Source organism: Pseudophryne corroboree, chromosome 10 (assembly GCF_028390025.1).
Source record: "Pseudophryne corroboree isolate aPseCor3 chromosome 10, aPseCor3.hap2, whole genome shotgun sequence".
Lineage (NCBI taxonomy): Eukaryota > Metazoa > Chordata > Amphibia > Anura > Myobatrachidae > Pseudophryne > Pseudophryne corroboree.
Genome location: NC_086453.1, coordinates 104,921,040 through 104,935,499, shown reverse-complemented (window position 1 = coordinate 104,935,499; position 14,460 = coordinate 104,921,040). Strand labels below are relative to the sequence as shown.

General features: G+C 45.3%; 1 protein-coding gene across 1 annotated transcript in view; it reads left to right on the top strand.

Annotated features, from left to right (window-relative positions):
- The window catches only part of LOC134965221 (myosin-10-like), a 347,571-nt gene that overhangs the window by 293,427 nt on the left and 39,684 nt on the right, over positions 1 to 14,460 (top strand). Inside the window, exon 17 of the mRNA XM_063941726.1 lies at positions 473 to 541. Coding sequence (XP_063797796.1) covers positions 473 to 541 — 69 coding nt within the window. The remainder of the gene's footprint in view (positions 1 to 472; positions 542 to 14,460) is intronic.

Below are 14,460 nucleotides of genomic sequence, written 5' to 3'. Positions count from 1 at the left end.
CAACTCTGTGTACATCTATATGATCTTTAGGCTGCCATTATGTTATATAGCTTATACTGTGGCATAGTTGTTTTATATTTTTATCTGACTTCACTGTGTTTGTTTTTATGAGCTACATGCAACTAACTGGATTTTCATTTCTACTATTCTCTAACTTATTCAACAAATTTTTCTCTTCTCTCTCTTTCTCTCCGCTTTGCTCTTCCTCCCTCATCTTTCCCTAAAACACCAATAAATTACACAATATCTTTTATATGTTATCCTTTTATTCTAATTTTCTGTTTTGTATTAATTTTCCTGTTTACGTCACTTTATATCTTTCCAATCTACTCTGTAACGAAACCCTGTCCTGACATCTAAACTTATTTGTATAAACACGTATTGTGCTGCTTTTGTTTATTAAATTGCAAATATTTCACTCCACCTCAAACACGATTTCCCTCTCCTACCTTGCAATGCCATATTTCTTCAGATATCCAGAATATTCAGGCAGTTTATTTCTTTGATACCTACGCTGTGCTGCCACAGGGTCCGGGCGAAAGTAGGTTACTCAGTTCTATGCTGTTATGCACCATCCCCCAGCAGCCATGACTCATTCCCAGCATGCAGTGCAACAAATAATAAGATGCTTGCTTACAGACTGTTCCATTTCTGCCTGTAACCTCCAGCATTCCCTGTTCTTGCTTTGTCTTATGGAGATATTAAAGGCACGCTATATACTATTATATAATATAATATATAATATAAGTGTGAAACAAGATTATGTATATTTAAAAAAATAAATACACATATATATATATATATATATATATATATATATATATGTGTACATAATTGAAACCTGCATAACAAAATGGTATACAGTATTTCAAATGCTAACTTTTTGACCATAAATTAATTGTAACCAAATAAGATGTCAAGTGTAACATTGAAATGTGTTAGGGTAACGGCCCTTTTAGAGGAACGTGGCCCCTAAACACAGTAGAGAGAGCCATTTTGTTGACTGAACCACAACAATCCGTTCACTAGAGACTACTTACATTGATGAGGCGTGATGTATCTAAACATGTCTCACTGTGGGGGAGATCTATCAAACCTCGGAGTGTGATAAAGTTGAGAGAGATGATGTACCAGCAAATCCGCTTCTAACTGTCATGTTACAGGCTGTGCTTCAAAAATGACAGAAGCTGACTGGTTGGTATTTTATCTCTCTTCACTTTATCGCGTGCTAAGATTTGATCCTCTGGATGCCTCCAGGGTGTGTAAGTGACAGGAGTGCTTTTTATGGAACCAATAATATAATTTTGTGAAACTGGCACATTCTGCTGGCTCTGTGCATTCTGCCTGTCATTGCAGGTATAGGGGGAAATGTAATAGATTTACAAACTTGAAACCTATTACCTTTCTCCAATAACCTTGTAAGCTTAGGTTGATCAGAATGTTCTGATCTGTGAATTCAAGCCTGAAAAATCTACTGTAGAGGATTGACGAACTAAAGCTAGATACGAACCTAAAAGACTTCAGTAACGATGCGGCTGACTTGACGATATTGGCTCACAGTTTTTAGCAAATTAGCAGTTCTGACTGATTTTGTAACGATAGTCATCCCTGAGTGCTGTGTACACACTCTGAGATTGTAGGAACAATCTGCAGTTCAGTCTTATTAGATAGTGTGTACCTAGCATAACTCTGTCCTATTAGATAGTGTGTACCTAGCATAACTCTGTCCTATTAGATAGTGTGTACCTAGCATAACTCTGTCCTATTAGATAGTGTGTACCTAGCATAACTCTGTCCTGTTAGATAGTGTGTACCTAGCATAACGCCTAACTCCTATGGTACAGATATAGACATTTTCTCTTCAAAAGTCATATAGTAATGTACAGTAATGCTTCAGCAGGCCAAGTGAGAAAATATTTGTGCCTAGTACTGTACATATGAAAAACTACAGCTAGAGTTCCACATGAACGGGGCATCTGTATAACAGAAAGTCACTGGGAATATTAGGTGGGCCTGAGCGGTCTTTATGAAGTTAATGGTTGTACGATATTTTTTAGCATGTACAGATGATTCCTCATGCACTGAGCGTCTTTACACCATATGTCGCTAGACGCCCTACGTGACTGAGACGCTCCAAGAAGAGTAGCGTACCGTATTTATCTTTCAATTTTGCATCTTAGTTGCATTGTAGCCGCAGCAAAAAATGGCTCACAGTGTACCAGAGACGCTAGGCTGCGACTTTAACCGCACAGGGATTGGTTTTACACACATGTAAAAAGTCTCCGATGAACCACAATGGAACCTTGCGCAAGGAAAAGCTGCAGCTGCTCGCATCGGAGCCCTTTTATATAGAATCAGACTCCGTCGCACATAGATGTACAAATGACGTATACCCCAGTGCTCTGTGTATACTGGCAATGCAGTTTTGTTGTTTTATTTGTGCAAGTAAGACGCACGTTTTGAGTGAAAAAGACGCTCAGCGCGGCTGAGCCGCCAGGACCTGGTGCACCTGTTTGGCACGACTGAAGCCGCAGTATTAAAGTATACATCTGTATATACTTACACATGACATCTGTTACTGCACAATTCTATTTTGTAAGTCCACATTGTGACTGTGAATGTAGCCTGCCTTCTCCTGCATTGCTAATGTGTCATATGGAGTATTGGTGCTATATAATGATATCCACCTGCAGCTTACCATTCAGCTTTTACAATTCAATGAGAATTTATTTAGTCGAAATAATAACTAAATAGTATAGCGTTCTATCTGCTAAATGGTTTTAGTCATTTGATGTGCATGGAAGCATATTGACAGAGTTCCCAGCTGGTCTCCAGAGGGGTTTACATCAGAGATACAGTTTCAGTGAGTCATACAATGGTGATCTAGCAATCCGCACATTAGTCTGTTCCCGCTGATAGTTCTGATACAGAGCACAGTATGTTCTGTGTATGTTTGCTCTTCCAATTATCCTTATTGTTACTAGCAGGACGTATACACAGGTTTTGCTGCCTTTGGCTGCTGTTGAATACATATGTTCTAAATGAATCTATGTGCATCCAAAATGATAGTGTTGTATTGCCTAGAACCCCCTGATTTTTGTCTTTGATTGGGTAAACTTGCAACTGGATCTGACCCAACACATAGAACAGCAATTAATGTGGGTCACATTGCCACTATGGGGGTAATTCCAAGTTGATCGCAGCAGGACATTTTTTAGCAGTTGGGCAAAACCATGTGCAGTGCAGGGGGGGGGGGGGGGGGCAGATATAACATGTGCAGAGAGAGTAAGATTTGGGTGGGTTATTTTGTTTCTGTGCAGGGTAAATACTGGCTGCTTTATTTTTACACTGCAATTTAGATTGCAGATTGAACTCACCACACCCAAATCTATCTCTCTCTGCACATGTTATATCTGCCTCCCCTGCAGTGCACATGGTTTTGCCCAATTGCTAACAAAATTCCTGCTGCGATCAACTTGGAATTACCCCCTATGTTATTTCTCTCTTGCCCCCATTCACTCACTGCTGAGTGTCATCATTATGGTAGCTACAGTGCTGTCCATAGTGCTAAGAGCTAATTGTACTAGTACCAAGGGGGTAATTCAGAGTTGATCGCAGCAGCAAATTTGTTAGCAGTTGGGCAAAACCATGTGCACTGCAGGGGGGGCAGATATAACATGTGCAGAGAGAGTTAGATTTGGGTGGGGTGTGTTCAAACTGAAATCTAAATTGCAGTGTAAAAATAAAGCAGCCAGTATTTACCCTGCACAGAAACAATATAACCCACCCAAATCTAACTCTCTCTGCACATGTTATATCTGCCCCCCCTGCAGTGCACATGGTTTTGCCCAACTGCTAACAAATTTGCTGCTGCAATCAACTCTGAATTACCCCCCTCAACACTGAATTATGCCAGTTTCCCAGATCTGTAGGAGATTATTCCCACCTAGTACCCATTGGTGTGAAAGTCCCCTATGTTTGAGCGACAGTAGATCATCGATTAGATACTTTACACCCTCTGTTAGTTTCTACATCTGTTATAAAGCGGTCAGGGTTCTGGAGCCACATTTATGCTGGGATAGAGTGTTTCAGCAGCAATTAAATGGATTATTTGTATTGTGTGAGCTTTGGCTTTAAGAGTTTATGCCAACTCCTGAATTAGCGAAGATAATAGTGTAACATGAGCCATATGGTAACCTGGGGCTTGTCACAACTTTGGTTACAACACTAATTAAACTATTGTTCTCTCATAAGTAACTGTTTTTAAACCAAGCCTGTATCTAAACTCATGTTATGCTAGGCATTACTGCAGTCACAACATTATTAATCATATTTCTCTATCGTCCTAGTGGATGCTGGGGTTCCTGAAAGGACCATGGGGAATAGCGGCTCCGCAGGAGACAGGGCACAAAAAGTAAAGCTTTAGGATCAGGTGGTGTGCACTGGCTCCTCCCCCTATGACCCTCCTCCAAGCCAGTTAGATTTCTCTTTCATCCATCTGGGGGACGCTGCGCAGTTACTTGTGGGTTAGAGGTGTGTGGTTGTGGAGTTTGGCACAGAACTATTAAAAACTGACCCCTCCCCCCTCTAACCCCTCCCATCTCCTTCCTGCCCAGCCAGCACCTCAGTTTTAGTTTTGTGCCTGTGGAGTACAGACACAGATTTTTCTCTCTGAAGATTTTAGTTAGGTATTTTATTATTTTATTACTTGGAGTGCCTAGTCCCTGTATACAGGTGACAGGTGCTACTAGAGTGGGGTTAGCTAGAGTTCCCACTCTATTCTGCCGCTGGAGGCCACCACACTTCGGTCACTGGGGCTGGATTCCTGTTCCTAAGAAGTCGGCAGTGAGGAGGTACAGGATAGACACAATCTGTCTCTGACAGTATTGGTCTATCCTTCCTATATATGTATATATATATATATATATATGTCTTTCATATTTATATTTATACTTGTGTGCCTCCCACCCCCCCCCCCCCCCCCCTCCCCCTCCGCTCTCTCTCCGGAGGGGAGCAGTGGAGCGCAGTAACAGGGATTTATTTATTCCACTGTTTTTTTGTTTTTTTTGACTGAAGAGATAAAGGGGAAGAGAGTGGTGAGTCACTCCCCGGGGGATCGCTAGAGACTGCCCGCACAGAGCCGCTGTATGTAGCGGTGCGCGGGAGCCGCTACTCGAACACAGCCGCTGTATATAGCGGTGTGCGGGAGCCACTGCCCGATCAGAGCCGCTGGACGAACAGAGCCGCTGGATGTAGCAGTGAGCAGGAGACGCAGGCTTCCGGCTATAGCAGGGGGACGCGGCGCTTACTTACTTCAAAAGGACAGATTCCCGCCCTGCACTGCCTCGCGCGCCCTCCCGGCCAGCGTCTGCAAAGCACCGGGCGCCATCTTCTACGGAGACAGTACGAGAGGCGCTGTGCAGCACACACAGTTGAAGGTCACCTAACAGCAAGTATACTTTGGGGGCATAGTGTTATTCTACACTTTTAATGAGAGTTAACAGATTTAATTTTTGCACAGTAAAAACTTTTTTCAATATAAATTACACAGTACTGTTCATTACTCTACTGAGCTTATAGTTCGTTTGTAGTGCATTTGTTTAAAAATAAATAAATAATAATAATAAAAAATAAAAAATAAATAAAATAAAGTTTAATTATGTCAATACATCAGACGGATCTACAAAGAGGAAAGACATCCTCGGTGGTTATTTTCCTGCTTACAATGTGGGTCAAGGCTAGCTATGGGTAAAGCGGATGCTGATACCCTCTGTGCTTCATGCTCTGGTGCATCTGTGGTGATCCAACAGGGAGGTTCCGCGGATCAGTCTATGTCTGCTTGGGCCAGACACATCTGGTGTGGGCTCAAAATATGGGCAGATGTCTTGCTGATTTACTTCAATCCCAAAACAAGTTTGGAAACTCTGCCGGCAGTTCTTCTGCTACAAAACGGCCATAGCCGTTGCCCGCTATAACTTTCTGGGAGAGGAGTTGGAGTAATTCCCATTGGAGGTTCTGATTGACACAGCACATGTGCTGTCTGCATACACCTAGAACAATGTTCAGGTGTAGTTTTTATGAAATGGGGAAGTAGACCCAGAGTGGGGCGAGATTTCGGTCTGGGAAGATGACTTTTCTACTAGCGCAGCTGTTAGATTGCTGATAGACTCCATCCGTCATCTTAATAACAGGGATATTTTAAAGGAGCCTGACTTAAGCCGGATTCTCGTTTCCAAGCCCCTAGGACATAAAAATTTCTATATCCTTTTACAGAGGGAGGATATGAGATTTTGGGAAACAGGCCAAAAGGTAGACGTTCCCATTTCAAATTTAGCAGGAACTACGGTTATTCCTTCTGTACAGTCTGTGACGTTGAAAGATCCTACAGATAGGAAGATTGAAGCAATGCCTAAATATGTTTTCTTTATCAGGTGTTTCTCTTCACCCACTTTTAGCTGGCGCTTGGGTCCTCAAGGCCGCGGATGACTGACTAGCACAGGTCATCTCTGGAAGGCAGTCTGACGATCCATCGGAAGCCATTCAATTAGCAGAACAGATTTCAGAAGGCTCTTACTTATGTGGGTGAGGCCTTGGTTGATCCTGCTGCGCTACAATCCCGTATTTCTGCCTTGACCGTGACAACAAGCCGGTCTCTTTGGTCTCGGGTTTGGAATGCCGATTTTGACTCCAAACAGACCTTGTCGGCGGTACCCTTTGAAGGTGAGTTCTCTTTAGGTCGGAATCAAAGAAGATTATCTCACATTCTACAGAAGGAACCCCTTTCTTCCAGTTGCTCCTCCGAAACCGAATTGTACAAGGTTTCGGTCCTTTCATATACAGGGGATACCCACGAAGGGAGGCATTCAGAGGTAGACGTCAACCTGCCAACAAACCTACTGCATGATGGTTCACGATCCCCGGAGGGGTCAGTGACGGTTGAGACTCGGTTACTACAGTTCAAAGAAGGGTAGTTCCGGTCGAGACCAGATCGGTGGGTGACAGAGGTCATATCCAGAGAATATTTGTTAGATCACGAGGAACCAGTCCCATATCGGGTGTTCATCACTCATCTTTCAAATGGTCCCTTCAGACGTCGAGCTCTTCATCATGCAACAGACATTTTTCTTACGAAATGAAGTAATTCTTCTAGGTCCCGCTCGGCAGAGAGCTCGGGGATTTTACTCGTGGACAAACTGGAAGGTTCATTTCAACACAAAAGTTCAAAATGGAATCCATCCTCTCGATGATTGTCGCCAAGGAAACAGGGGGATATTTGGCCTAATTGGACATAAGACGCCTATCTGCTTGTTTCTATTTGGACGGGTCATCAATTTCTTCTGAGATTCGCTGTCGGCCTTGACATTTTCAGTTTCAGGCAGGGAATCAGCATTATTCTGTATTTGGGAAATCTGTTGATCAAGGCAGGGTTGATTCGTCATCAGAACTTGCATCTCGCTATGGAGTCTCTGCGGTCATTCGGATGAATAATATATTGTCTGAAGTCGTCTTTGCTTCCTTCCCGGAAAATTATGTTTCTGGGACTTTTATTCGACACCAACAACCAGAAAAGTGGTTCTTCCTCAGGACAAGATTCAGGACATACAGTACAGAATTCGAACACGGCTACATTTACCGGTGGTTTCGGTTCTCTGATGCATGCAAGTGAGACAAGATGGTGGCAACCTTCAAGGCAGTTCCATATGCCACGTTTCATACTCGACCCTTTCAGGCTCAGATTCTCAACTGTTTGACTCGGACAGGGCCTCATCTCGAATTACTGTTGGTCCGCATGTCTGTACAGACTCATCAGTCGCTTCGCTGGGGGTTTCACAGATCCAATTTGACCAAAGTAGTTCCGTTCACAATTTGGTCTTGGGTGATGGTCACCACAAACACCGGCCTCAGAGGTTGGGTGGCGGTGTTTCAGACTCATCACTTTCAGGGACTCTGGACCAGTCAAGAGTTAAAGTTGCAGATCAGCATCTTGGAGTTAAGGACAATCCGGTATACACTACTTCGGATTCAAACCATGGTTCACGGTCATCCAGTGCGGATTCAGTCCGACAGCGCCATGGCAGTTGCTTACATAAACAAGGAAGGAGGTACTCGAAGCTGATCCGCAATGAAAGAAGTCGCTCAGACTCTCACATGGACGGAACATTGGTTCCTGGCCATATTCGCGATTCATATTCCAGGAATCGAGAACTGGGAAGCGGATTTCTTAATCCGTCACACGATGCATCCGGGAGAGTGGGAGTTTCACCAGGAGGTGTTTCTGACTCTAGTAGCCCGGTGGGGGTTGCCCGATGTAGATCTGATGGCGTTTCGCCTCAATAATAATCTTCCTCTCTACGGGTCGCGTACTCAGGACCCTCAAGCAATTCTAATCGATGCACTGACAGCACCGTGGCACTTTCAACTGGGATATGTGTTTCCACCATTTCCACTGATTCCACGTCTGCTTAAACGCATTCAGAAAGAAGGTCTCCCAATCATTTGGGTGGCCTCAGCTTGGCCACGCTGACAGTGGTACATTCTTCGTCACAATATGGTCGTTGAGGAACCATTCCGACTCCCTCTGAGTCCGGATCTTCTGATTCAAGGACCAGGTCACCACCCAGGTTGGGTCGGCTGGCTTTGACGGTTTGGTTCTTGAACCCAACATTTTAAGGGAAAAGGGTTTTTTTCTCGTCTTGTTGTGTAAACGATGATTCAGGCTAGAAAACCGGTGACTTCTAGAGTTACCACAGAGTGTGGCGTATTTACATTGATTGGTGTGAAAAGCGTGGTTTAACACCGGATTTGTTTCATATTCCTCGTCGGTTATACTTCCTTCAGGAGGGTCTCAATAAGGGTCTGAGACTTCTTCACTGAAGGGTCAAGTTTCTGACTTATCGGTTCTTTCTTTCAAAAGAGACTGGCTATCTTTCCAGAAGTTCAGACGTTCCTTCAGGGAGTTCTTCGGATTCAGCCACCTTTTGTTCCTCTGGTCCCTCCCTGGGACTGTAACTTACGGCTCTTCAGTATTCTCCACTTGAACCTTTGGAATCTGTAAAATTGCGGTATCTAACGTTCAAAAGTTGTCTTCCTATTGACAATTGCCTCCGCAGGACGAGTATCTGCATTGACAGCTCTTTCTTGCAGACCACCCTTGTTGAGGTTTCATGATAGCCGGGTGGTTCTGCGAACAAAAACCTTCCTTCCTTACGAAAGTTGTGTCAGCGTTTCATCTAAATTAGGACATTGTCCTTCCAGCGTTTACTCCTTCTCCTTCCGGGGAGGATTCCCATTTGGCTCTCTTAGATATGCTTAGGGCCTTACGGATTTATTTATCTTGTCCGGATCCTGTCTGTCGTACGGCTGCATTGTTAGTTTTTAATTGATGCGCCCAAACGAGATTGGCCGGCTTCCAAGAACACAGTGGCTCGTTGGGTGATTTCGCCATAAAAACAGTTTTCTGATATTTCAGTTTCTGAATCGATTCCAGCTCATTCGAGTTGGAGCTTCTTGGGCTGCTCGCGGGAGTGCATCTATTGAGCAGCTATGTAGGCCGGCGACTTGGTCGCCTGTGCATACGTTTCAAAAAGGGTTTACCGTTTTTCATATTTTCAATTTGGAGACTGCCTCTGTTGGGCGTCAAATTTTACGGACGGCTATGCCGTCCACTTCTCCCTCCTCTCATTAGCTTGCTTTGGGAAATCCCACAAGTAACTGCGCAGCGTCCCCCAGATGGATGAAAGAGAAATAGGGATTTTTGTTTACTTACCGTAAAATCTCTTTCTCTGATTCCATCTGGGGGACGCTGCGATCCCTCCCATATGGTTGTCTGGTTTAACCAGTAAAATTTTTTCGGTCTATCTCCTTTGGCTTGGCTAAACGTTAACTGAGGTGCTGGCTGGGCAGGAAGGAGATGGGAGGGGTTAGAGGGGGGAGGGGTCAGTTTTTAATAGTTCTGTGCCAAACTCCACAACCACACACCTCTAACCCACAAGTAACTGCGCAGCGTCCCCCAGATGGAATCAGAGAAAGAGATTTTACGGTAAGTAAACAAAAATCCCTATTTTGTGCCCGGCCGAGAAGGGTGCAATCTAGGTGGCTCTCCTAAAGAGCTGCTTAGGAAAGTTTAGCTTAGGTTTTTTATTTTACAGTGAGTCCTGCTGGCAACAGGATCACTGCAACGAGGGACTTAGGGGAGAAGAAGTGAACTCACCTGCGTGCAGGATGGATTGGCTTCTTGGCTACTGGACATCAGCTCCAGAGGGACGATCACAGGTACAGCCTGGATGGTCACCGGAGCCTTGCCGCCGGCCCCCTTGCAGATGCTGAAGTAAGAAGAGGTCCAGAATCGGCGGCAGAAGACTCCTCAGTCTTCTAAAGGTAGCGCACAGCACTGCAGCTGTGCGCCATTTTCCTCTCAGCACACTTCACACGGCAGTCACTGAGGGTGCAGGGCGCTGGGAGGGGGGCGCCCTGGGAGGCAAATGAATACCTATTTTGGCTAAAAATACCTCACATATAGCCTCCGGAGGCTATATGGAGATATTTAACCCCTGCCAGAATCCGTTAAGAGCGGGAGACGAGGCCGCCGAAAAAGGGGCGGGGCCTATCTCCTCAGCACACAGCGCCATTTTCCCTCACAGAAAGGCTGGAGGGAAGGCTCCCAGGCTCTCCCCTGCACTGCACTACAGAAACAGGGTTAAAACAGAGAGGGGGGGCACTAATTTGGCGATATGCTTATATATATATTAAGATGCTATAAGGGAAAACACTTATATAAGGTTGTCCCTATATAATTATAGCGTTTTTGGTGTGTGCTGGCAAACTCTCCCTCTGTCTCTCCAAAGGGCTAGTGGGTCCTGTCCTCTATCAGAGCATTCCCTGTGTGTGTGCTGTGTGTCGGTACGTGTGTGTCGACAGGTAGGAGGACGATGTTGGTGAGGAGGCGGAGCAATTGCCTGTAATGGTGATGTCACTCTCTAGGGAGTCGACACCGGAATGGATGGCTTATTTAGGAAATTACGTGATAATGTCAACACGCTGCAAGGTCGGTTGACGACATGAGACGGCCGACAAACAATTAGTACGGTCCAGACGTCTCAAAAACACCGTCAAGGGTTTTAAAACGCCCGTTTACTTTAGTCGGTCGACACAGACACAGACAGGGACACTGAATCCAGTGTCGACGGTGAATAAACAAACGTATTCCTTATTAGGGCCACACGTTAAAGGCAATGAAGGAGGTGTTACGTATTTCTGATACTACAAGTACCACAAAAGAGGGTATTATGTGGGATGTGAAAAAACGACCATAGTTTTTCCTGAATCAGATAAATTAAATAAAGTGTGTGATGATGCGTGGGTTCCCCCCGATAGAAAATTATGGGCGGTATACCCTTTCCCGCCAGAAGTTAGGGCGCGTTGGGAAACACCCCTTAAGGTGGATAAGGCGCTCACACGCTTATCAAAACAAGTGGCGGTACCGTCTATAGATAGGGCCGTCCTCAAGGACCAGCTGACAAGGCTGGAAAATATAATAAAAAGTATATACACACATACTGGTGTTATACTGCGGCCAGCGATCGCCTCAGCCTGGATGTGCAGAGCTGGGGTGGCTTGGTCGGATTCCCTGACTAAAAATATTGATACCCTTGACAGGGACAGTATTTTATTGACTATAGAGCATTTCTATATATGCGAGATGCACAGAGGGATATTTGCACTCTGGCATCATGAATAAACGCGATGTCCATAACTGCCAGAAGATGTTATGGACACGACAGTGGTCAGGTGATGCAGATTCCAAACGGCACAGTATGGCCGTATAAAGGAAGAGGACTTGTTTGGGGTCGGTCCATCGGACCTGGTGGTCACGGCAACTGCTGGAAAATCCACCGTTTTTTACCCTAAGTCACATCTCTGCAGAAAAAGACACCGTCTTTTCAGCCTCAGTCCTCTTGTCCCTATAAGATCATATCTGCCCAGGGATAGAGGAAAAGGAAGAAGACTGCAACAGGCAGCCTATTCCCAGGAACAGAAGCGTTCCACCGCGTCTGACAAGTTCTCAGCATGGCGCTGAGACCGTACAGGACCCCTGGATCCTACAAGTAGTATCCCGGGGGTACAGATGGGAATGTCGAGACGTTTCCCCTTCGCAGGCTCCTGAAGTCTGCTTTACCAAGTCTCCCTCCGACAAGGAGGTAGTATGGGAAAAAATTCACAAGCTGTGTTCCCAGCAGGTGACAATTAAATTACCCCTCCTACTACAGAAAAGGGGTATTATTCCACACTATATTGTGGTACTGAAGCCAGAAGGCTAGGTGAGACTTATTCTAAAAAAAAAAAAAAAAAAAAAATTTTTTTTTTGAACACTTACAAAGGTTCAAATTAAGATGAAGTCACTCAGAGCAGTGATAACGAACCAGGAAGAAGGGGACTATATAGTGTCCCGGGACATCAGGGATGCTTACCTCTATGTCCCAAATTTGCCCTTCTCACTAAGGGTACCTCAGGTTCGTGGTGCAGAACTGTCACTATCAGTTTCAGACGCTGCCGTTTGGATTGTCCACGGCACCCCGGGGTCTTTACCAAGGTAATGGCCGAATTGATGATTCTTCTTCGAAGAAAAGGCGTCTTAATTATCCCTTACTTGGACGATCTCCTGATAGGGGCATAGTCCAGGGAACAGTTGGAGGTCGGAGTAGCACTATCTCGGATACTGCTACAATCAGCACGGGTGGATTCTAAATATTCCAAAATCGCAGCTGATCCCGACGACACGTCTGCTGTGCCTAGGGATGATTCTGGACACAGTCCAGAAAAAGGTGTTTCTCCCGGAAGAGAAAGCCAGGGAGTTATCCGAGCAAGTCAGGAACCTCCTAAAAACAGTGCATCATTGCACAAGGGTCCTGGTAAAAATGGTGGCTTCCTACGAAGCAATTCCATTCGGCAGATTTCACGTAAGAACTTTTCAGTGGGATCTGCTGGACAAATGGTCCGGATCGCATCTTCAGATGCATCAGCGGATAACCCAATATCCAAGGACAAGGGTGTCTCTCCTGTGGTGGTTATAGAGTGCTCATCTTCTAGAGGGCCGCAGATTCGGCATTCAGGATTGGATGCTGGTAACCACGGAGCCCAGCCTGAGAGGCTGGGGAGCAGTCACACAAGGGAAAAATTTCCAGGGAGTGTGATCAAGTATGGAGACTTTTCTCCACATAAATATACTGGAGCTAAGGGTAAATTTATAATGCTCTAAGCTTAGCAAGACCTCTGCTTCAAGGTCAGCCGGTATTGATCCAGTGGGAAAAACATCACGGCAGTCGCCCACGTAAACAGACAGGGCGACACAAGAAGCAGGAGGGCAATGGCAGAAACTGCAAGGACTTTTCGCTGGGCGGAAAATCATGTGATAACACTGTCAGCAGTTTTTCATCCCGGGAATGGAAACTGGGAAGCAGACTTCCTCAGCACGACCTCCACCCGGGAGAGTGGAAACTTCATTGAGAAGTTTTTTCCACATGATTGTAAACCGTTGGGAAATACCAAAGGTGGACATGATGGCGTCCCGTCTGAACAAAAAACGGGACAGGTATTGCGCCAGGTCAAGGGACCCTCAGGCAATAGATGTGGACGTTCTGGTAACACCGTGGGTGTACCAGTCGGTGTATGTGTTCCCTCCTCTGCTTCTCATACCTAAGGTGCTGAGAATTATAAGACGTAGAGGAGTAAGAACTATACTCATGGCTCCGGATTGGCCAAGAAGGACTTGGTACCCGGAACTTCAAGAGATGCTTACAGAGGTCTTATGGCCTCTGCCGCTAAGAAGGGACTTGCTTCAGCAAGTACCATGTCTGTTCCAAGACTTACCGCAGCTGCGTTTGTCGGCATGGCGATGGAAAGCCGGATCCTAAGGGAAAAAAGGCATTCCGGAAGAGGTCATTCCTACCCTGGTCAAAGCCAGAAAGGAGGTGACCGCACAACATTATCACCACGTGTGGCGAAAATTTGTTGCGTGGTGTGAGGCCAGGAAGGCCCCACAAAGAAATTTCAACTCGGTCGTTTCCTGCATTTCCTGCAAACAGGAGTGTCTATGGGCCTCAAATTGGGGTCCATTAAGGTTCAAATTCGGCCCTGTAAATTTTCTTCCAGAAAAAATTGGCTTCAGTTCCTGAAGTCCAGAAGTTTGTCAAGGGAGTATTGCATATACAAACCCCTTTTTTGTGCCTCCAGTGGCACTGTGGGTTCTCAACGTAGTTCTGGGATTTCTCAAATCACATTGGTTTAAAACCAGTCAAATATGTGGATTTGCAGCATCTCACATAAAAAGTGATCATGCTCTTGGCCCTGGCCTGGACCAGGCGAGTGTCAAATTGGTGGTTTTTTCTCAAAAAAGCCCATATCTGTTTGTCCATTCGGACAGGGCAGAGCTGCGGACTCGTCCCCAGTTCTCTCCCTAAGGTG